Source organism: Hemibagrus wyckioides, linkage group LG15, assembly GCF_019097595.1.
Source record: "Hemibagrus wyckioides isolate EC202008001 linkage group LG15, SWU_Hwy_1.0, whole genome shotgun sequence".
Lineage (NCBI taxonomy): Eukaryota > Metazoa > Chordata > Actinopteri > Siluriformes > Bagridae > Hemibagrus > Hemibagrus wyckioides.
This window is the reverse complement of record NC_080724.1, coordinates 18,617,338-18,641,115: the sequence shown is the minus strand read 5'-3', so window position 1 is coordinate 18,641,115 and position 23,778 is coordinate 18,617,338. Positions and strand designations below refer to the sequence as shown.

Here is a 23,778-nt window from a genome sequence, read left to right as displayed (position 1 = left end):
TGTAAAACTTCATTTCTTTTATGAGTGTTGGAAAACGATTCATAACCTGGATGTCGAATAGCGCGTGAGTGGTGACGTCAAACTGTTAACATCGCAAATGATGCGTTCAGTAAAAAATAAATAAATAAATAAATGCAAAGCCTTGTTTCGTAGCTATTGTTATATTGTTATAATTCGGTACATTTACGAGTTTGTAAATCTCAATCTTTATGTCATTTCACCACGAAGAGAACTGGCCAAACTAGAAATACGTTTCCCAGAGAGCTGAGCTCTCGGTGTCACGAGCGGATTGGCTGCACGAATGGTTGCCAGGTCTCAGTAAATTCTTCATAGTAAAGACTACTCAAAAATGGCAAAAAATATACAGGAAACTTGAGCAAAAAGTTCGAGAACTGTAAAGGCGAAATTCAATTTATTTACTAATTATTCATAGCTTAATATCACAGTCTTTGTTTGTGTGATAAATCAGAGATGAGTCTGTATTTTGTACATTCACTGCCTGCTTTAATATTTTCCATTTGTTTACCTTAGAGTATATTTTCCAAAATTAATAGTTACATTTACTATAAGTATTTGCTTTTGGAAATTAACAAATTTCAATGTAACCCCGACACACGAGCAAGTTTTTTCCGCCTGAAAAATTCCTTCAAAACTAATGTGTTGAAACCACGGACCTGGCAACCGAGGCTGCTCGTCACTTTCTGCCTTCTGTCTCTTCTGCACCTTTAAACTTACCCGCTGCCCTCGCGCTGTGATTTGCTTCAGAAAAAAAGCGCGTAACCAACCAGAGCCCGAGCCACGGCACGTGCAAGCCAATCGGCGCGCGGGAGCTATTTGCATATTAGCCCAGCCAGCCAATCGGAGGGCGAGTTGGCGGCTGAGCGAGCGCCAAGGTGTCCAATGGTGGCGCAGAGAAGCAGCATATTATTAACATGTTATTACAGGAGGTGTTTTAGATATTGATCCAGTATTCTGTCGTAGTTACAAACTCACTCACGGGCTAAAAACACGGACCTGTTAAACTCTACTGTTTAAACGAGTGCAAAGAAACAAACGCAGGGGAAAAATGCCTAAGAGGAAGGTAAGAAAATTTCATTCGTATTTTATTTTTTTTATTTTTAAACCCACAGTGACATTATTCCAGGCGCTCTCTGGTTATTATCCATCCAAAATGTCGAGCAGGTAAGAGCGAGGATTTAGCGTTAAGTTTTGCAAATCAGTGCTGCTTTTCGGCTCAGCTCTAACACCATTACAGCTGGACGTTCATTACACACACACACACACATACATGCTTACACACACACACTCACACACACATAAACACAAATCCCCTTTGGTCATATTTGTGCTTTCCGTTTTTTTATTCAGTCGTCGTCAGCTGCAGGTTTTTCCTCCATGATAGTGGCTCGGCTTTTTTTTATGAGCCACTTGAGCTGAATGTCACTGATGCGATGCTCTGCGTCCATTTTGTTTTGGGTTTATTTCTTACGCCTCAGCTTTAAACGCGACTTTTCTTTAATAAAACCGCCGAATCGCTGATCGATTTAAGGAAGCTATTATTATTTATTTAATAGCCCTGTTTGAACCGACACCCCCCTCTTCCTCCTCCCATGCCTCCTCCTCTTCCTCCCCTCACACACACACACACACACACACACACACACACAGCGCCGTACAGACCCGTATGTAAGCGACTGGCACATCAATCACACACACACGAGCGAGCGCGCGCCTCGGGAGCGCGCCGCGCGTAGACAATTGACCCCGCGCGTGCGTGCGCGCGACACTGACAAAAAAGCCCCCCCCCTCCGAAAACGTTCAGAATAATTTGCGATTATTAGGTGATGGATATTAAAAAATGTGTTTAAACGAGCTAAAAAAAAACTAAACATAGCTGAAGTGTAAAAAATATGTTCAAAATTAGACACGAGGTGCGCGCGCGCGCGTGTTAATGTTAGAGGTCAGCGCTCTGTATTGGAAGCGAAGCGAAAGGCAGAAGATTCGCGCATGCGCAGTAGAGTCAGGTGGCGTTTTGTACACAATACTGCTGCTAGTAATAATCATTCTTTTTTTTTTAAATAATTAATATTGTTTGACTTTATTGTGCCAATTGCAATATACTTAATAAATATAAAATATGTTTGTATAGTTTTTTTTATATTTTATAGTTTTTTAAAATATTTTTTATATATTTTTATAGTTTACAGCAGTAATAATAATGATAATAATAATATAATAGCAACAACAATGTAAATAATTTCAATAATAAAATATTGTCAAAAATATTAGTAGTAGTAGCAATACGAACAAAAATTAATTGATAACTTGTGCTTTATTATAACAAACAGCAACAACAGCAATAATAATAATAATTATTATTATTATTATTATGATTATATCAGATTTAGTACACTTTTGTTTGGTGTGTGTTTATATAGTTAACTTTCCCTTTTCAGGTCAAGCATCTAAAACATCTACACGTTTTAATTTGCCAAATTACACCTTTAATTTCAGGACTATTAATTATGTTTTTTCTTCTTCTTCTTCACCATTAATACATGTTTACCTTAAAGACGCTGTTTTAGTGTGATATATTCACCAATTCATGTTAATACTAGTAAATAATACGAAATTTCATCGGCCTTTCCTTGACTCTTTGCAAATAAATGTATAGTTTAATCCCCCTTTTATATGATTGGTTGGTTTTCTCAGGTGTATGGATTTTTTGTTTTTGTTTTTTATTTTATTTATTTTTTTCCCCTCTTTCTTTGCACACAAAACCCAGACTTCCAGCTCCAGTTGTTGTTGTTGTTGTTGCTTTTTCTTAATATATTTATTTATTTTTTCTCTTTTCTTTCTTTATTTATGCGTGGTGTTTATCCTCTTTTAGACATGTAAACATAATTTCTGTGTTTTTGCGCATATTCACATCATGTGCAAACTTTTTCCTTAAAGTATCTATCTATCTATCTATCTATCTATCTATAAACATCTGTTTTAAAGGTAATTAAAAAGCTCCAGAGCGACAGGTTTACAGCGTAATGTAGACGTTAATAAAGAACCGTTTATGCTTAAGCCGGCTTTATGCTAGATGACACTCAGATTGTTTTGTTTTGTTTGTTTTTTTTTGCTGTTAGACACAAAATGGTCAGGAATTGAGATCGGTGGTCAGTCAATGATTGTTATGCTACAGGAGGTGCTTTAAAACCCATGCTTTGCTAATCTACGATATCTAAAGCAGCAGACAAAGCAAACATGAATAAATTCATCCAAAAAAATTCACTGAAGGGGAAAGGACACGGGATGTGAAGGGCACACACTGCTTTGTGCCAGCTTTATAAAGTTAAACTTTGACCTGTGGATTCTCCATCCTCTCTCTCTCTCGTAAGCATTTTGTATTGACAGAGAACAAAGAAATCCCTCTACTCGTAAACTCAGGACGGTCTCCTCATCCCTGAGTTCAGCAAGTGAAGCCAAATCAACATGGCTGCTCACAACATCCACAAGTAACAAAAAAAGCACTTTTGATGCTTGTATATATAAATATATACTTGAGATCAGTTAACAATCAGATATACGCTTGTTAAAGCTATAACACTGGCTAGAAAGTTCAATGTTTGGGGAGATGAATACGAAAAAGTCACCACGGTCATCTGGCCGAAGATGAACACCAAAGACGAGGCGTCCGTGTTTATTTCCTGCTTTCTAGCCGTTGAGGTAAAAAAAATTCCTAATTCTTTCAAAACTTCTGAGTTACATCAAATGCAGCAATAGTCTTCAAGGGAAAGTGGGCGGAGTCACAGAGCCATGTGAAGGCGGAGCTTATTTCAGCACAACAAAGTAAACAGAAACCTAATCAGGAAGTCGTGAGCTGCAAATACTCAGCAATGTCATCATAATCGTACTGATTATTACAGGTCTAGGAAAAATAACGCAATTTAAAATCTAAACTGCGGAAATAAACAGCAAAAAAAACAACAACTGTATTATTACTGTATTGTGTAAATAGGCACTGTGTATTGCTTGGAATGATTGTATAATGTGATATATATTAAAGTTTACATTAAAAAGATTCATTTAAGGTAATTATAATTATATTTCACATGTACAGTTTGAAGAGATGTACAGTGTGTGTGTGTGTGTTTTGATTGGCATTTCGTACTGCGCAGCAGAACGTAAACACAAGTGACACCGAGAAAATCAACACTGAACATATGCTGACAAAATGCTGATTAAAATTCTAATAAGAAATGTATATTGTGTGTGTGTGTGTGTGTGTGTGTGTGGTGTGTGTGTTTCTTCCTTCAGTCACCCGAGGGAGCAGAGGGAAAAGACTCTACTAAAGTCACAAAACAGGAGGTGAGTGCCACACACACACACACACACACACACACACACACATGATCTGAGTGTACTTATGTTCATTTATTCGTTTAGATATTGCAGCTGCAGTGATGTTTAGCTGCTCGAGTAATATCTAAAAGTTCAAGTACATCAGTTTAGTTCTTCTTGGCACGAGGGTGAGTCAGAGGAAAACCTTAAAAGTGAGACATCAGTAAGAGAAAGAGTAACTTTATTTTTATTAAATTTGTTGCTGCAGAAATAAAAGTGTCCCTCTGGTTCATTGCTCTCGTTCGCGCCTTCTGCCTCAAGCCTAAAGCCTGATTTGTGACAGAAAAAAGTAAGGTTTTTGTTTGAGTACAGTTAGCAAGTGTGTCTTTATTTATTTGTAACTTCAAGACACTGAAATGCTCTCACTTAATGATTATACAATTTTAATAATACCCTTTTTTTTGGTCTCTCTCTTTTTCTTTCTGTCTGTCCCTCCGTCTGTCTCTCTCAGCCCACTCGGAGGTCAGAGCGCCTGTCCTCGGTAAGTTTAACCTGAATTATGTGATGTATAATTCAAGCACACGCTGTTAATTAAGCGCACACAGTAAGGATGCCGTGTGTGTCCTGTGTTTTTTTTGGCACCTCGCTCAGAAGTCCGTGTGGTGCGATACCAACATAAACAAGAGTATAGCACCATATGACTCAGTGTCCATGACAAATCCAGCGAACTAATGTTGAGTCTCAAATCACGGACTTATTTAGAAGAAACCTTTATTTTGTGACGTTACAGCACAGGGAAATACTTTTCTTGACATATTCCAGCTCGTTAGGAAGTTGAGGCTAGTGCACAGGGTCAGCTATGATACTGGAGCAGAGAGGGTTAAAGGCCTTGCTCAAGGTCCCAACTTTGGTGGTTTAGCAGTGCTGGGGCTTGAGCTTTCTGATCAACAACCCAGAGTCGTAACCGTGAAAGTCTCCAGTAGTGTGAGGTGGCCAGTAGGGGTTCCTACTACAAGTTGCCATAATGATGTGACGTGCCATAGAGATGCTCTGGAGAGAGATTTGACATTTGGATATTGCTATATATATATATAAATATATATATACAATAAGGGTTGGAAGTAGCCAATCACAGAGCATTAACAGCAAGGCCCTTAAACCAACCCTGCTCATAACCCTCTAAACCCTGGTCGGTGTGTATTTACATATATATGTATATGTGTATGTATATATATATATATATATATATATATATATATATATAAAATGAGGACACTAATATATATATATATAAGCTGTCATTGTTGGGCCCTCAAAGCCCTCAAACCAGCCCTGCTCACAACACTCCAAAGATGATATATGTGAAGATAGAATTTCACTTTGCAGTAATATATATATATATATATGACAAAATAAAGGCTACTTAACTTAAACACACACACACACACATATATATATATATATATATATATATATATATATATGACAAAATAAAGGCTACTTAACTTAAACACACACACACACACACATATATATGCTCTCAACTTTTCTGTCTTCTCTCCCGTTGGTAGTCACTGCACTGAGTCGATCCATAATTACATAAACTTTTCTCAGTTTCATTGCGACATTGATGTGGACACACCCATATCCAGTTGCAAGCAGTTGCTATGTTGCTGTGCAGATGCTGCATTTTATAATCTAAATGTACACAAGATTCACAAGCAAGTATGTGAACAAATGTAGCAGCTGCTTGCAGACATATACATGTTAGCTAGATAAATAGGTACAGATTGTGATCAACAAACCTGTATATGATTATGCAGCACATCACATTTGTCCCTTCGATTAAAAGGCAGTGAATCGTTGGTGAGCGTTTCAGCTATGAGATATGTTGTTATGTCCTTGAATTACACTCAGATTTTCAGTTTTATTCAAGTTATTTTCTGCCGATGGAGAGGAGGCTGTGTGTTGTTGTACAGCTTTGGACTGTATTTCGCTCGGTTTTGTCATTTACCTGCATGTTCCATGAGTTTGAAAATAGCGTCTATGCTAATTAATCCTCCAAGAGAAAAAAACAACAAATCTTCAACTGTCAATCACTGTAAGAACACACCTCCATGAAGCGCATTACGTTTACACCCACACACACACACACACACACACACACACACCAAAAAACCCTTTTGTTTTGCAAACATCAACTGGTAAGCAGTGTTAAAAATAAAACTGAATAAAAAACGAATTTCCTGGACAGGAAACACTGCCTCTCTCTCGGCTAGGACCCGAGCAGCATGACAAAAGAGTACTGCTATCGAGATAAATTGTACACTTTTCTAAATGATCCCAGATATCGTGCAGATATTTTATAACATCTCGATACTAAATATTGATGAAATCAAATTTCAAGGAAAATTAGTTAAGTAAATGGATTCGAATAAGATTCGGATGAGCCCGCCCCTATTTCCACACATGTGCACAAAGCCCCGCCTCCCAAAACTTATGTTGTTCAGTCTAGAGTCACCCTTAGCAAGGTCTTTCATGACACGACTTTAAAGCGCACTCGGACATCCGACCGCTCGACAGCTGAGTTACGACTCGTGCAAAATTCTCCTTATAATGATTCATAAAAGGATGTGAAGGATTGTTGGGGGCGTGTCCATAAAATGACTGACAGGAGACCACGCCAAATACAAACACACATTCCAGACTGGAATACAGGTTTCCACACTGGATGTGTTAGTACACAATATTCGTACTAAAAATGCAGCACTACTGTTCTTGAAGTTTGCTACAAAATTTGCAAGATGCTTGCAAAGTCTTGAAGTACTGTGATTATATCTCATCATATTTTCGTCATATACTTCATCTACTCCCAGGAATCCAGGATACGCCTCTGATTGTTCCGCTTCAAAGCAGCCTTCCTCCTAGTTACTCGATGTTCTCAATCATTTGAGAAATGTGCATGTGCAGCCTGTGGTCCTTCAAAGCTGGGGCAGTGGTAGCTCAAGTGGTTAAGGCTCTGGGTTGTTGACCGGAAGATCAGGGTTTAAGCCCCAGCACTGCCAAGCTGCCACCGTTGGGCCCTTGAGCGAGTCCCTCAACGTACTTTGCTCCAGGGGTGCTGCATCATGGCTGACCCTGTGCTCTGACCCCTAACCCCCAAGGATGGGATATGGGAAGGAAGAATTTCACTGTGCAGTAATGTACATGTGACAGATAAAGACAGCTTAGACTTCAGACCGGAGTGAAGCAAAACTCAGCCGGTGAAAGGAGACGGTTTTGATATGGCTTGTCTTTCAGCATCCCTAATCATGTCATGTATAATCCATGATCGTTAAACACTGCGGAATATCAGCAAATATCAGAAGCGTACAAAGCTTTAGCTGGATTTGGCTCGAGCTGCGACTAGCGTTTAACGTTTAATGCTAGTTTTGTACACACAGCTGTCGAGTATCCTGTAAGTGTACAAGGGCAGATCTGACCACCAGACTGCCAACTTCCTCTTCTAGGATGCCTGGTGTAGTGAATCCCTACATCACTCACGGCACACAGCGTGGAGAGATTCCTGCTAAGAGCATCTGTGTATTTATTATAGACGACTCCGTTTTCCACAGAAAATGTGCCACAAAGTTGCTTTAAAAGTCACTTAAAAGTCACTTCTTTAAATGATAAATGTTGCCGTTCCACAAAAAAGCGGCTTACGTCTACACTTTCCCCCTGAAGAATATTTATTTCATTTGCATCCAACGGTTTGCTTGTGCATGTACTTTATTATACTTTTAATTTATTTATTTATTTTTTTTTATAAATACTTTCATTTGTCAGCCTTTTTTTTTTCATTTACAGAAACCGGCTCCTCCTAAACCTGAGCCCAAACCCAAGAAAGCTGCAGTTAAGGTACCAGCACACACACACACACAGAGGCACATTGTGAACCCACACACCTATCACGGGTCAGATTCTGTTTCAAAACGTTTGCATGCAGCTTGTGTTGGTTTCACTCTTATGAAACAAACTTGATTTTTGCAGAGATTTTACAGGAACTTCAGCAAAATATAAAACAACTAAAAGAGTTTAATTAGCTGAATGATATAATCGTGAGACCTTCACGTATTTTAAATAGAATCGAAAACCAGTCGCGTATGAGGAAGACGTTGTATAACGCTTTTTCTCTGATTGTGTAATGCTGCCCTGCGGTGCAGCACCAGGTCGAGGCTAAGGGATTTACTGGTTTCATGAGTCTCTGAGGAAACACATATTCACCTCCATCCTAATTAGAAAGGTTTTGTGTATTCACCTTCATCCTAATTAGTAGCTGTCGTTTGATAGGGAAGAGCTGACTGATTTTAGGGATTTGACTTAACTGAAGCCTGTTATGACACCCCGCGTCCTTCTCTTGATTTTTCTAGCTCTCAGCTACGGCAAATGGAGAAATACTTGTCTAATGTTAGACTTAGCTAACATTAGACAAGTATACACCGATCAGGCATAACATTATGACCACTGAGAGGTGAAGTGAATAAGACTGATGATCTCCTCATCATGGCACCTGTTAGTGGGTGGGATATATTAGGCAGCAAGTGAACATTTTGTCCTCAAAGTTGATGTTAGAAGCAGGAAAAATGGACAAGCGCAAGGATTTGGGCTTTGAGTTTGACAAGGGCCATATTGTGATGGCTAGACCACTGGATCAGAGCATCTCCAAAACTGCAGCTCTTGTGGGGTGCAGTGGTCAGTATCTATCAAAAGTTGTCCAAGGAAGGAACAGTGGTGAACCGGTGACAGGGTCATGGACGGCCAAGCCTCATTGATGCACGTGGGGAGCGAAGGCTGACCCGTGTGATCCGATCCAACAGACGAGTTACCGTTGCTGAAACTGCTGAAGAAGTTAATGCTGGTTCTGATAGAAAGGTGTCAGAATACACAGTGCAGGACGGGTCAGGACTGTTTCGGCAGCAAAAGGGGAACCAACACAATGTTAGGCAGGTGGTCATAATGTTACGCCTGGTTGGTGTACATCGCACATCAGTTGTAATGTATTTATTAGGAATGACATGCTTATAAAAATTTTAGCGGTTAAATCAAAGTTAAAATAAAATGAAATTAGCCGATGATATGGATGCAGGAGGACTGTTATGAGGAACAGTAGACTTTTCTATTCTATCTCCTTACGGAAGACTCCTTATTTTGCTTTGGCAATGTACACATTTACGTTTTTTTTCCAGCAACATGATCCAGTGTTTTCGACCAGTTTGCGAGCCAAAACAATGACATAATCAGATGTGGAAATTACGCCATAGCCATAATTACAGCCATAGAGAAATTTTTACAAGTTTTACTTCTGACTTCGAGAAAAGCGTCGATCCAAAGATGGATCCTTTACCATCAAACTATTACGTCTAAGAAGACAGATTTGTGCGTTAAACGATTTTGTGGCCGTTCAAAACTGTTTACGTTTTTATTCAACCAGCAGACAGCCACGGTTACCCTGGAGTTGTTGTCATGGCGATAAAACAACCCCTCCCCCCCTCCTTCAAGCCCCAGCTCCAGTTCAGTGGAGTCGAGTAGCTCTGCTGTGATCTCATCTTCAACACAAGAGTCCAGTGTTAAGAGTCGTATTCAGGGGAAGAACAGTGGCTCTCGGACCGTCCTGGGATATGGGCTCAATGGTTTAGTAACACGATCTTTACGGCCGAGATACGACTGCGAGAACTTGGGTATATTTGCTAACAGGAAGGAAGAGAAACTCGGTAGTTCGTCGTGAAATAATTAGTCAATACTCGAACAGGAAGAATTAAAGCCGTTGCTAAAGCCGGTGGATGTAATACTCATCCCCCTTGAGGTTAATTGTAGCTTATACCACAGCGGGGTTTGGTCCTGTAATCTGATTGGTCGGAAGGTGTGTGTCAGCGTTGCTCAGGCGTTTAATATTATTAATATATAATATTATTATAAATATGGTTTAATATTAATGTGCTCATACTAATACATTATTGTTGCTATAGTAACAGTACATACACAGGGACCTGTATGTCACATAATGACTATAAAATAGATTAAAAAACGTATTATTAATGCTGCAGGGTTTTTTTGTTTGTTTTTTAAGGAGACATTTATATAACATTCATGTATGTTTCAGGTGTCAGAGCTTTATAACAGTCACAGTGACTTGCCAAGTTTTTCAATACAGGAAGGTCTTCAGGACAGAGAAGTTCATGCAGCTTGGTTTGTCAGTAAAATGCACTTGAAAGAAAGAAAGAAAGAAAGAAAGAGGAATAGAAATAAATGAAAAATAAAAAAAGAAGGAGAATGAAAGAGAGAAGAAGAGAGAAAGAAAGCAAACAAAGGATAGTGAAAGAGAAGAAGAGAGAAACAGGAAGAAAAAGAAAAGAAGGAGAACGAGAGAGAGAAACAGATGGAGAGAGGGAGAGAGAGAGAAAGTAAGAAAGAAAGAAAAGATGAGTGAGAGAGAGAAACAGAGGGACAGAAAGACAAATAGAGAGAGAGAAACAGAGAGGGACAGAAAGAAAGAAAGAAAGAAAAGGAGAGTGAGAGAGAAAAAGAAAAAAAATCAGAGAGGAGGAGAAAGAAAGAAAGAAAGAAAGAAAGAAAAGAAGTAGAATGAGATAGAGAAGAACAGAGAAACAGAAAGGAAAAGAAAGTAAGAGAGACAAGGAGAGAGAAACAGAATGAAAAGAGAGACAGACAAAGAGAGAAGGAGAATGAGAGAGAAAAGGAGGGAAACAGAGAGAGAGAGAGAGAGGCTGGTGAAGGAATGGCTGTTGATCACAGCTGTATTAGAAGTGATAACAGGAACAAACTTGTCTTTCCACAACATTAAATCTTATCTCTAAACTGTTAAACTCCTCCATGTTTAATAATTAAACATTGTTGGCAAATGTGGTGTAAGTGAAAAAACATGCTCAACATAACACATCACAACACACCACACCACCCAACACCACACCACAACACACCACCCAACACCATCACATCACACCACACCATCACAACACACCACACCACCCAACACCACACCACAACAAACCACCCAACACCACATCATCACACCATGTAATCACACAACACACCATCACATCACACCACACCATCACATCACACCACACCATCACATCACACCATCACATCACACCATCACATCACACCATCACACAACACCATCACACAACACCATCACATCACACCACACCATCACATCACACCATCACACAACACCATCACACAACACCATCACATCACACCACACCATCACATCACACCACACCATCACATCACACCATCACACACCATCACATCACACCATCACATCACACCATCACACAACACCATCACACAACACCATCACACAACACCATCACATCACACCATCACATCACACCATCACACAACACCATCACATCACACCATCACATCACACCATCACACAACACCATCACACAACACCATCACACAACACCATCACATCACACCACACCATCACATCACACCACACCATCACATCACACCATCACACAACACCATCACATCACACCATCACACAACACCATCACACACCATCACATCACACCATCACACAACACCATCACATCACACAACACCATCACACACCATCACATCACACCATCACACAACACCATCACATCACACCACACCACCCAACACCACACCACAACAAACCACCCAACACCACATCATCACACCATGCAATCACACAACACACCATCACATCACACCACACCATCACATCACACCATCACACAACACCATCACATCACACCATCACACAACACCATCACACAACACCATCACATCACACCACACCATCACATCACACCACACCATCACATCACACCATCACACAACACCATCACATCACACCATCACACAACACCATCACACACCATCACATCACACCATCACACAACACCATCACATCACACCATCACACAACACCATCACACACCATCACATCACACCATCACACAACACCATCACATCACACCATCACACAACACCATCACACAACACCATCACACAACACCATCACATCACACCATCACATCACACAACACCATCACATCACACCATCACACAACACCATCACACACCATCACATCACACCATCACATCACACCATCACACAACACCATCACACAACACCATCACATCACACCATCACACAACACCATCACACACCATCACACAACACCATCACACAACACCATCACATCACACCATCACATCACACCACACCATCACATCACACCATCACACAACACCATCACACACCATCACACAACACCATCACACCACACCATCACATCACATCACACCATCACACAACACCATCACACACCATCACATCACACCATCACATCACACCATCACATCACACCACACCATCACACACCATCACATCACACCATCACATCACACCATCACACAACACCATCACATCACACCATCACATCACACCATCACATCACACCACACCATCACATCACACCATCACATCACACCATCACACAACACCATCACATCACACCATCACACAACACCATCACACACCATCACATCACACCATCACATCACACCATCACATCACACCACACCATCACATCACACCATCACATCACACCATCACATCACACCATCACACAACACCATCACATCACACCATCACACAACACCATCACACACCATCACATCACACCACACCATCACATCACACCATCACATCACACCATCACACAACACCATCACATCACACCATCACACAACACCATCACACACCATCACACACCATCACATCACACCATCACACAACACCATCACACACCATCACACAACACCATCACATCACACCACACCATCACACAACACCATCACATCACACCATCACACAACACCATCACACAACACCATCACACACCATCACATCACACCATCACACAACACCATCACATCACACCATCACATCACACCATCACACAACACCATCACCTCACACCATCACACAACACCATCACCTCACACCATCACACAACACCATCACATCACACCATCACATCACACCATCACACAACACCATCACACACCATCACACAACACCATCACATCACACCACACCATCACATCACACCATCACACAACACCATCACATCACACCATCACACAACACCATCACATCACACCATCACACTACACCATCACACAACACCATCACACAACACCACACAACACCATCACACAACACCACACCATCACACAACACCATCACATCACACCATCACACAACACCATCACATCACACCATCACACAACACCATCACACAACACCATCACACAACACCATCACACAACACCATCACATCACACCATCACACAACACCATCACACCACACCATCACACCACACCATCACACCACACCATCACACACCATCACATCACACCATCACACAACACCATCACACAACACCATCACATCACACCATCACACAATACCATCACACACCATCACACAACACCATCACATCACACCATCACACAACACCATCACACACCATCACATCACACCATCACACAACACCATCACACAACACCATCACACCACACCATCACACAACACCATCACATCACACCATCACACACCATCACATCACACAACACCATCACATCACACAACACCATCACATCACACCATCACACAACACCATCACATCACACCATCACACACCATCACATCACACCATCACACAACACCATCACCTCACCCCATCACCACACCACACCCACACACAACACCATCACACCACACCATCACACCACACCATCACACCACACCATCACACCACACCACCACACCACACCATCACACATCACCCACACCATCACACAACACCCCACCACCACACCCACCCATCACATCACACCATCACACCACACCATCACACCACACCATCACACAACACCACCACACACCATCCACACCATCACACAACACCATCACACAACACCATCACATCACACCACACACCACCACACCACACCACACAACACCATCACACCATCACATCACACCATCACACAACACCATCACATCACACCAGCACCACACCATCACACAACACCATCACATCACACCATCACATCACACCATCACACAACACCATCACATCACACCATCACATCACAACATCACATCACAACATCACACAACACCATCACATCACACCATCACACAACACCATCACATCACACCAGCACCACACCATCACACAACACCATCACATCACACCATCACACAACACCATCACATCACACCATCACATCACACCATCACACAACACCACACCCAACACCACCCAACACCACACCACATCACACCCCCCAACATCACCCAACCACATCACACCACACCATCACACAACACCATCACACAACACCATCACACAACACCATCACACAACACCATCACATCACACCATCACACAACACCATCACACAACACCATCACACAACACCATCACATCACACCATCACATCACACCATCACACAACACCATCACACAACACCATCACATCACACCATCACATCACACCATCACATCACACCATCACACAACACCATCACATCACACCATCACACAACACCATCACATCACACCATCACATCACACCATCACATCACACCATCACACAACACCATCACATCACACCAGCACCACACCATCACACAACACCATCACATCACACCATCACACACCATCACATCACACCATCACATCACACCACACCATCACATCACACCATCACACAACACCATCACACAACACCATCACATCACACCATCACACAACACCATCACATCACACCATCACACAACACCATCACATCACACCATCACACAACACCATCACACAACACCATCACATCACACCATCACACAACACCATCACATCACACCATCACACAACACCATCACATCACACCATCACACAACACCATCACACAACACCATCACACAACACCATCACATCACACCATCACACAACACCATCACATCACACCATCACATCACACCAGCACCACACCATCACACAACACCATCACATCACACCATCACATCACACCATCACACCACCCAACACCACACCACATCACACCCCCCAACATCACACCACACCATACCACATCACACCACACCACACCACACCATACCACCACACCACCCAACACCACACCACATCACACCCCCAACATCACACCACACCATACCACATCACACCCCCAACACCACACAACACCACACCACTCCACCACATCACATCACACTGCATAACATCACACCACACCACAGGAAGTGTGTTCTTCCTTTCTTCCTCACAATATTCAGGATGTGAGTTGGGAAAAAAAAAGTTTCTTAACTGACTTTACAGAACTCACTTCTCACGAAAAACTAATGAAGTGCAATTACTAATAACTTTAAAATTCAGAAGTTTGACTGAACATTGATAAAAGCTTTGCACACAATTTCTTATCGTTTTCCTTATAGTATGGAAATGGTTAGTTTGGGTATTATTGGTAAACTCCTCCTCGGGTAAACGTGTATATATGTAAAGGTGTATAGCAGGTTAAGGTTATATGTTTACGCCACTATTTAAATATTTCAACTTTTAAATATGTGCTAAAGAAAAATGCTTTTAACTTGCAAATGAGTGCATGAAAACAAATTCTCTTAAGCTGAGACGTGAGGGTTAGTGTTCTTCTGGACAGCTTCAGATTAAAATGAAATCCAGCCACGCTCCAGTTTGTATCGTTTAGAAATTTGATTAAAATTTATCACAAGATACATTCTCTGCTCAAGTTTAATGTTATCTTATTGAACCAGGCTCATTGTGTTTGCCTTCGTTTGCATTTAATTGACTGTTATAAATCTATTTAACGTTATTATGTGATGAATAAAAACACGCATGGCAATGTGATGCGGCCCGAGTCACCGTTACCACCCTGAAGCTGACCGTTCTCCAATAACAAGTTATTTCTTGTCCTTTTATTTACGCAGCAGAATGCTGACACTGGAGCCTCCTTCCATAAACGTTTAATAAACATCTCCTTGCACAAGTCTGTGGTCACTATAGCAACAAAAAAAACACACAAAATGTACAGAAATGCATTATCAGTAGTCAGAAGTAAGGAGGATATATATATATATATATATATATATATATATATATATATCAACCTAAACATTATGAAAACCTGCCTAATATTGTGTTGGTCCTCTTATTGCTGCCAATATATACATATTTATATATAGTTTTTTTTCAATGGAATGTAAGAGTATAATCATTTATTTGTTGTAAACTTCGTATCCCTTCTATACATTAAAAGTCTGCTCTGTTTGTACATCCTGAAAGCTGGCTGCAATCCTGCAGTATTAGTTAGTAAGTAGTAGTTAGTAGTAATTAGTGCAGTAATGGCGTGTCCAACGTAGTGCTGATTGTTTTTTCACAGAAGGTGTCTGACGACAAAGCGGTGAAAGGAAAGAAGGGCGGCGCCAAAGGGAAGAAGGAGGAGAAAGAGGCGGTGCCAACTGAGAATGGAGAGACCAAGCCCGAGGGGGTGAGAGAGTTACTTACAACACTTTTATTACTCGAATGAAAATGATGGAAGCGTTATTATTACTTAACGTGACCTTTTGAATGCGAATGAAAAGTTTTGGATGTAGCCATATTTACAAAGCATTATGGGTAATAATGATGGGAGTCTTGTAGAAGCTTTAAGCCTGAGGTGTCTCACTGATATTACATTTATTAATTAATATGTTAATGTTTTAAAGACAGAAAGTGCCTTAGAACAATGTATATGCTTATTTTTAGTCAGATATTTAAAACTGCATTTTGTCTTTACAAATTCACTATACAGTAAATATACTTTATTTAGAAATAACATTATACAACACATTTAATGGCTTTTTTTTTCTGCATTAATGTGTGAATCCATTGAAAATCTCCTGCTCAGAAACAGCCTTTTACACAAGCCGTCCAAACACTCGACTCAAAATTCAAGAATCCTCTCGTTATTTTTCTGTTTAATGATTTTAATGATATTGTGTTATCAAGTGATGAGACCAACTCTCTTAACCAGTCTACAGGCTGTCAGAAAATTATTAAAAATAAACATACATATTAACACATTCTTAATGCCCTCATGACAATAGCATGGCTGCTGCTTAACGACAATTTTGCTAATTCTTAACTCAGTTAAGACCAAAATGCAGCCAAGAAACTTTATTAAAATATATATATATATATATATATATATATATATATATATATATATATATATATATATATATGATTAGATGCAAATTGATTTTTATTGTTTAAATGCAGATACAGAGCTTTTAAGTTAATCTTCAGCACCGCAGTCGTGGAAAAGCCCTGTGCAGAATTGTTAAACATTGAAGCTCTGCATGTGAGGAAGGCTTGAGCTTCAGGAGTTGCATGTGTTCATGTAACAGCATTAAGCAACGTCTCTTTATTCTATCGCCTAAGAGCAACGGGATATTACCAATAAGATCAACAGGAAACCGTTCTAATCTTTCTGTCTTTCCGTTCCGTAAAGCAACACTTTACTTAATCATCATAGCCTCTATCTAATTTTCATTTCCCAACCTCTCTCTCTCTCTCTCTCTCTCTCTCTCACACACACACACACATACACACACGTAGATCTGCATCTCTCGTTCTTCTGTCACCGTGTCAGCTCCGAGAAGCCCCTCCCCCACCCTGCTGTCCGTCACAGGACAGAAGGAGACAGTGAGAGTAAAGGGTAGGAGAGTGTGAAGAGTGACACTGCCGTGTGTGTTTGGACATGTCACTGTGGTCTGCTCTGTGTGTTAGCTGCATTCACACTGTCCCGCAACGCAGAAATTTCTTGCGGTGAATCCGTTAGTTGAAGATGAAAATAAATCATTTGTTTTATTTTATTATATTTTATATATAATTCTTATATTTATATTTAAATATAAATTTTATATTTTTATATTATTACATATAAATTATATATATATATATTTATTCTTATGTTTATATAAACATAAATATTACCTTGCTAAACTTATTTAAAAATAATAATTTTTAAGTATAAAAATAAAGATTTTGCTGTTTTGCTGATTGATATCAAGCCATATCGTTGGATAGAATATTTTTGTCATACCGCTCACTACACCAGACCAATTAAATGCTCTCTAGAGCATTTTTGCCCCGCCCTCAGAGCCGGGTCTTGCCCCGCCCCCAGAGCGTAGCTTGTTAGCAGTAAACATGGTTTCCTGTGCATCTTCATGCACACTGTTCACTTTTCCCAACGAAAATAAGTTATTTATTTTTAAAGACGGAGGAATTTGTATGGGTTTATGTGAACCATCAGGGCTCATCATTAGTAAGAGTGAGTTAAAAGCTCTAAAAACACTATTGGGTGTGCACATTTACAGCATTTTGGCAGACGCCCTTATCCTGAGCCACCTCCATTTATCTCATTTCTACAACTGAGCAGTTCATGGTTCAGGGCTTGGCTCAGGGGCCCAACAGCAGCACCTTTTTTTGTTGGTCCCGGGATTTGAACTCACAGCTTTCTGATCCTTCACCCTAACATCTTAGCCACTGAACTACCACTGCCCCTTCTGCCCTCTTTAACACTTCATCACTCTTACTTTCAGAAGCTAATTTGTGAGTCAGATAACAGCCAAGAAGCCATTTCAGTTGTAAATAAAGCCGTTGCGGTTGTGGCAGGATCCATAATTAATGTCCGTTTGTTAGCCTGGCTGTTTGCGAGGGTGAAAATGATGCCTCTGTATCTTTATTGATCACTTAAAGTACCGTTCCTGTTTAAAAAGAAAAAAATCGAAGCGGTTCCTGCAAGACTTCCCTCGCTGTTAGAAATCTTGAACACTGAATGTTGTTGATCGTCGCAGGGTCTGTTTTTGGGCATCAGGGAAGCTTGTAGTATTTTACAGAATAGTTGAATAGGACTGTCAGTGTCATGATAATAGTAGTGTTTTGTATTTACACGTCACTGCTGTGAGGTGAACGTGCGAAGCCGGCTTAATTATACAGGATGTCTGTTCATTCATTCAAATAAAACACGTGTGCTGTTAATCGAGTCCCGGATGTTGACCAATACTGAGACAGGAAATAGAACGAATGTGATAATGCAGTATAAAATGAAACATACACAATACTCTCTATATGCTAAACATAGCCAGTTAGCTAAAGCAGGTTAAGAGCTTTAATAATGCTTTATACCAGCTTTTTCTCTAAATCTCCCACTCTCACAGCACTCGCTTTTCACGTTCAGGAGTGTGGATGTCACCTGCCGGGAGGTGTAGCATACGACAGACTGAAGTTACTCAGATATATAGTATTTTATTACACATCATCATCATTTCATTTAATATTAGAAACAACAAATTCACTAGACAAGCTTCCTTTGACTAGCCAGCCTTTTCTCTGAGCGTCTCTCATCAGTAGCATCAGTGTAGATGAGCTCTAACAGCACCACCCCCACATCACTCATAATGGACGTTTAAGGAAACTATTGGTTTACAAAAGAAAATATTGTATCTGTTGATTTAATATCGCAGTTGATTTAACAAATATATACTGCAGGTGAGATTGATTGACAGAATTCCCCTGGGAGGGGGAGGGATTGATCAGAATTTCTTTGGGAGTGGGTGGGTTTGGTGAACTTTCTGTAGGAGTTGATTGGGATTAGTCAGAATTCCTTCAGGGGTTAGAGGGATTGGACAGAATTCCTTTAGAGCCATGTGGAATTGGTCAGGATTTTTTCAGGATCAGGTGGGATTAGTCAGAATACCATCAGGAGTTAGTGCAAGTGGACAGAACTCCTTTAGAGCCAGGTGGGATTGGACAGAATTCCTTTGGGAGTGGGTGCAATTAGTGAACTTTCTGTAGGAGTGGTTGGCATTGGTCAGAATTCCTTCAGGAGTGAGTGGGATTGGTCAGAATTCCTTCAGGAGTGAGTGGGATTGGTCAGAATTCCTTCAGGAGTGAGTGGGTTTGGTCGGAATTCCTTCAGGAGTGAGTGGGTTTGGTCGGAATTCCTTCAGGAGTGAGTGGGTTTGGTCGGAATTCCTTCTGGAGTGAGTGGGATTGGTCGGAATTCCTTCTGGAGTGAGTGGGATTGGTCGGAATTCCTTCTGGAGTGAGCGGGATTGGTCGGAATTCCTTCAGGAGTGAGTGGGATTGGTCAGAATTCCTTCTGGAGTGAGTGGGATTGGTCAGAATTCCTTCTGGAGTGAGTGGGTTTGGTCGGAATTCCTTCAGGAGTGAGAGGGATTGGTCAGAATTCCTTCAGGAGTGAGTGGGATTGGTCAGAATTCCTTCTGGAGTGAGTGGGATTGGTCAGAATTCCTTCTGGAGTGAGTGGGTTTGGTCGGAATTCCTTCAGGAGTGAGTGGGTTTGGTCGGAATTCCTTCAGGAGTGAGTGGGATTGGTCGGAATTCCTTCAGGAGTGAGCGGGATTGGTCGGAATTCCTTCAGGAGTGAGTGGGATTGGTCAGAATTCCTTCTGGAGTGAGTGGGATTGGTCAGAATTCCTTCTGGAGTGAGTGGGTTTGGTCGGAATTCCTTCAGGAGTGAGAGGGATTGGTCAGAATTCCTTCAGGAGTGAGTGGGATTGGTCAGAATTCCTTCTGGAGTGAGTGGGATTGGTCAGAATTCCTTCTGGAGTGAGTGGGTTTGGTCGGAATTCCTTCAGGAGTGAGTGGGTTTGGTCGGAATTCCTTCTGGAGTGAGTGGGATTGGTCGGAATTCCTTCTGGAGTGAGTGGGATTGGTCAGAATTCCTTCTGGAGTGAGTGGGATTGGTCAGAATTCCTTCTGGAGTGAGTGGGATTGGTCAGAATTCCTTCTGGAGTGAGTGGGATTGGTCAGAATTCCTTCAGGAGTGAGTGGGATTGGTCAGAATTCCTTCAGGAGTGAGTGGGATTGGTCAGAATTCCTTCTGGAGTGAGTGGGATTGGTCGGAATTCTCTCAGGATTATGTAGAATTTCTCTTGCAGTGGGTGGAATGGTAAAAATTAATTTATTTTATTTTATTATATTTTATATATAATTCTTATATTTGTATTTAAATATAAATTATATATGTTATATTTTTATATTATTATATATAAATTATATATATTTATTCTTATGTTAAATTATAAATATAAACATAAATATTAACTTTCTTAACTCTTATTTATACTTATTTATAAATAATAATTTTAAGTATAAAAATAAAGATTTTGGACATTTTAATTTCGTGACTAAATGAAATTTTGCCATATTGCTGACTGAGATCAAGCCATATAGTTGGACAGAATATTTTCCTCATACCGCTCACTACACCAGACCAATTAAATGCTCTCTAGAGCATTTTTACCCCACCCCCAGAGTGGGTATGATTGGATGGAATTCCTCCCGGAGTGGGTGGGATTGCTTGAGTTCCCTCAAGAGTGGGTGAGATTAGTCAGAATTCCTTCTTAAAACCTTTTAGTGGCGGGATTAGTCAGACTTTCTACAGCTGCAAGTGGGGTTCGTTAGAACGAACAGTCGTGAGCATAGCGTTATTTAGCGACTTGTCTGCCGTCCATGTTTACATCTACGGTACCGTGTCCCATGTTGTCAGACCAACGCCCCTGTATTTAGCTCCACCTCCAGGGAGCCTCCTCTTTAACCTCAGAGTTGCGATTCTGTTAATTAATGGAGATTGTTGTGTAGCTGTACTGTTTGGATGCTTTGTCAAAAAGTAAAAGCTAACCATCAGTGATTATTAATATTATTTTTTTGACTTTGCAGTGATCTTTCACACACGTGTGTTAGTGCAGTACTAACCCCAGTGTTTTAACAGGATTTACAACTAACACAATCTGCTCCACAGCAGGAAGATTCAACAAGTGTATCATATATTCATCCCTCTCTCTCTCTTTTTTCCTCTTTCTTTCTGTCGTTCAGGAATCTGCGACCACTGAGGCCGAGGCAGATGCTAAGGAGTGACTCGAGTCGGTTTTCTGGGGAACGGAAAAGACTTTTTTTTATTCTTTATTGAGTATTTTGTAAGATGCTAACTTTTTTTAGACTCGTCATTGTAGATTTACTTAGCAAGCTCACACTCCTCCCAGACGTCCCCTGTTCTACTCGATTCTCACCGGATCGGACAGATCCGTCGACGAAAAACAAGAAAACTTCTCTCTCTCTCTCTCTCTTTTTTTTTTCTTAAATGTTTCACCAGCAGCAGCAGCCATATCAGTTCATAACTTTTTAGTCAGTCGGAAAACCCGCGTCCTGCGTCCCCTCCAGTAACGTAACAACACGTGCTTAATGTTTGTGCCACGCTGAATGAGTCATCTGGACATTCAGGATCATGAGTTTAGTGTGTTTTTAGTCTTCTGGGTTTTTCAATTATAATCTCTTGTATAACGTGTAATAATAAGAGCGTCACTCGATGAGAAAGATTGTGACTAAAAGAAACAAAAAAGTCATGTTTCCGATTTTTTTTTTAATCCTCCTTTAGTAGGCTGATTGGGATTTGTGTATACTTTTGATTTTTAAAAACTTTTTTTTATTTTATTTTTAATTTAATTTTATTTTTGTATTTTTTTTAATTTTTATTTTATTTTTTAAATTTGCTAATTTGAATACGACCCTTAAGGAAACGGCACATAACCATAGCAATAAACGCAGGGTGCTGAGAGTGACGTTCGTTCTGAATCTGAACCTGACGTGCTTGTGGAGATCCGCCTGCCTGGCTGACTCGGGATATTGTCTGTGAAAATGTTTTCAAATAAAACCATGAAAGAAAAAAGAGGTGCTGTGTGTGTGTCTCTGAGAGTGTGTGCATATATATGTGTGAGTGTATATATGCATGTGTGTGAGGGTGTGTGTGTGTGTTTCTGAGAGTGTGTGAATATGTGTGAGTGTATGCGTGTGTGTGTATCTTTGACTCTGAGTTTGTGTGCATAGGCATGTGTGTGTATCCGTGTCTCTAATTGTGTGTGCATGTGTATCTGTGTCTCTGAGTGTGTGCATGTGTATCTGTGTGTATCTGTGTCTCTGAGTGTGTGTGCATGTGTATCTGTGTCTCTGAGTGTGTGTGCATGTGTATCTGTGTCTCTGAGTGTGTGCATGTGTATCTGTGTCTCTGAGTGTGTGTGCATGTGTATCTGTGTGTATCTGTGTCTCTGAGTGTGTGTGCATGTGTATCTGTGTGTATCTGTGTCTCTGAGTGTGTGTGCATGTGTATCTGTGTGTATCTGTGTCTCTGAGTGTGTGTGCATGTGTATCTGTGTCTCTGAGTGTGTGTGCATGTGTATCTGTGTGTATCTGTGTCTCTGAGTGTGTGTGCATGTGTATCTG

At 40.7% G+C, this 23,778-nt stretch overlaps 1 protein-coding gene across 2 annotated transcripts; it reads left to right on the top strand.

The window, feature by feature from the left end:
• Positions 1 to 920: 920 nt before the first annotated feature.
• hmgn3 (high mobility group nucleosomal binding domain 3) lies at positions 921 to 23,230 on the top strand. Of its 2 annotated transcripts, none has more exons than XM_058410059.1 (6): positions 921 to 1,081; positions 4,309 to 4,359; positions 4,844 to 4,873; positions 8,179 to 8,229; positions 16,874 to 16,978; positions 22,378 to 23,230. In XM_058410059.1, exons 1-6 carry the CDS (start codon positions 1,067 to 1,069, stop codon positions 22,417 to 22,419), a joined length of 294 nt encoding a protein of 97 aa, XP_058266042.1. In that variant the 5' UTR covers positions 921 to 1,066; the 3' UTR covers positions 22,420 to 23,230. The 2 variants fall into 2 exon arrangements, with proteins under 2 accessions (XP_058266042.1, XP_058266040.1); XM_058410057.1 differs by having other exon boundaries at positions 922 to 1,081; positions 16,871 to 16,978; positions 22,378 to 23,227.
• Positions 23,231 to 23,778: the final 548 nt, after the last annotated feature.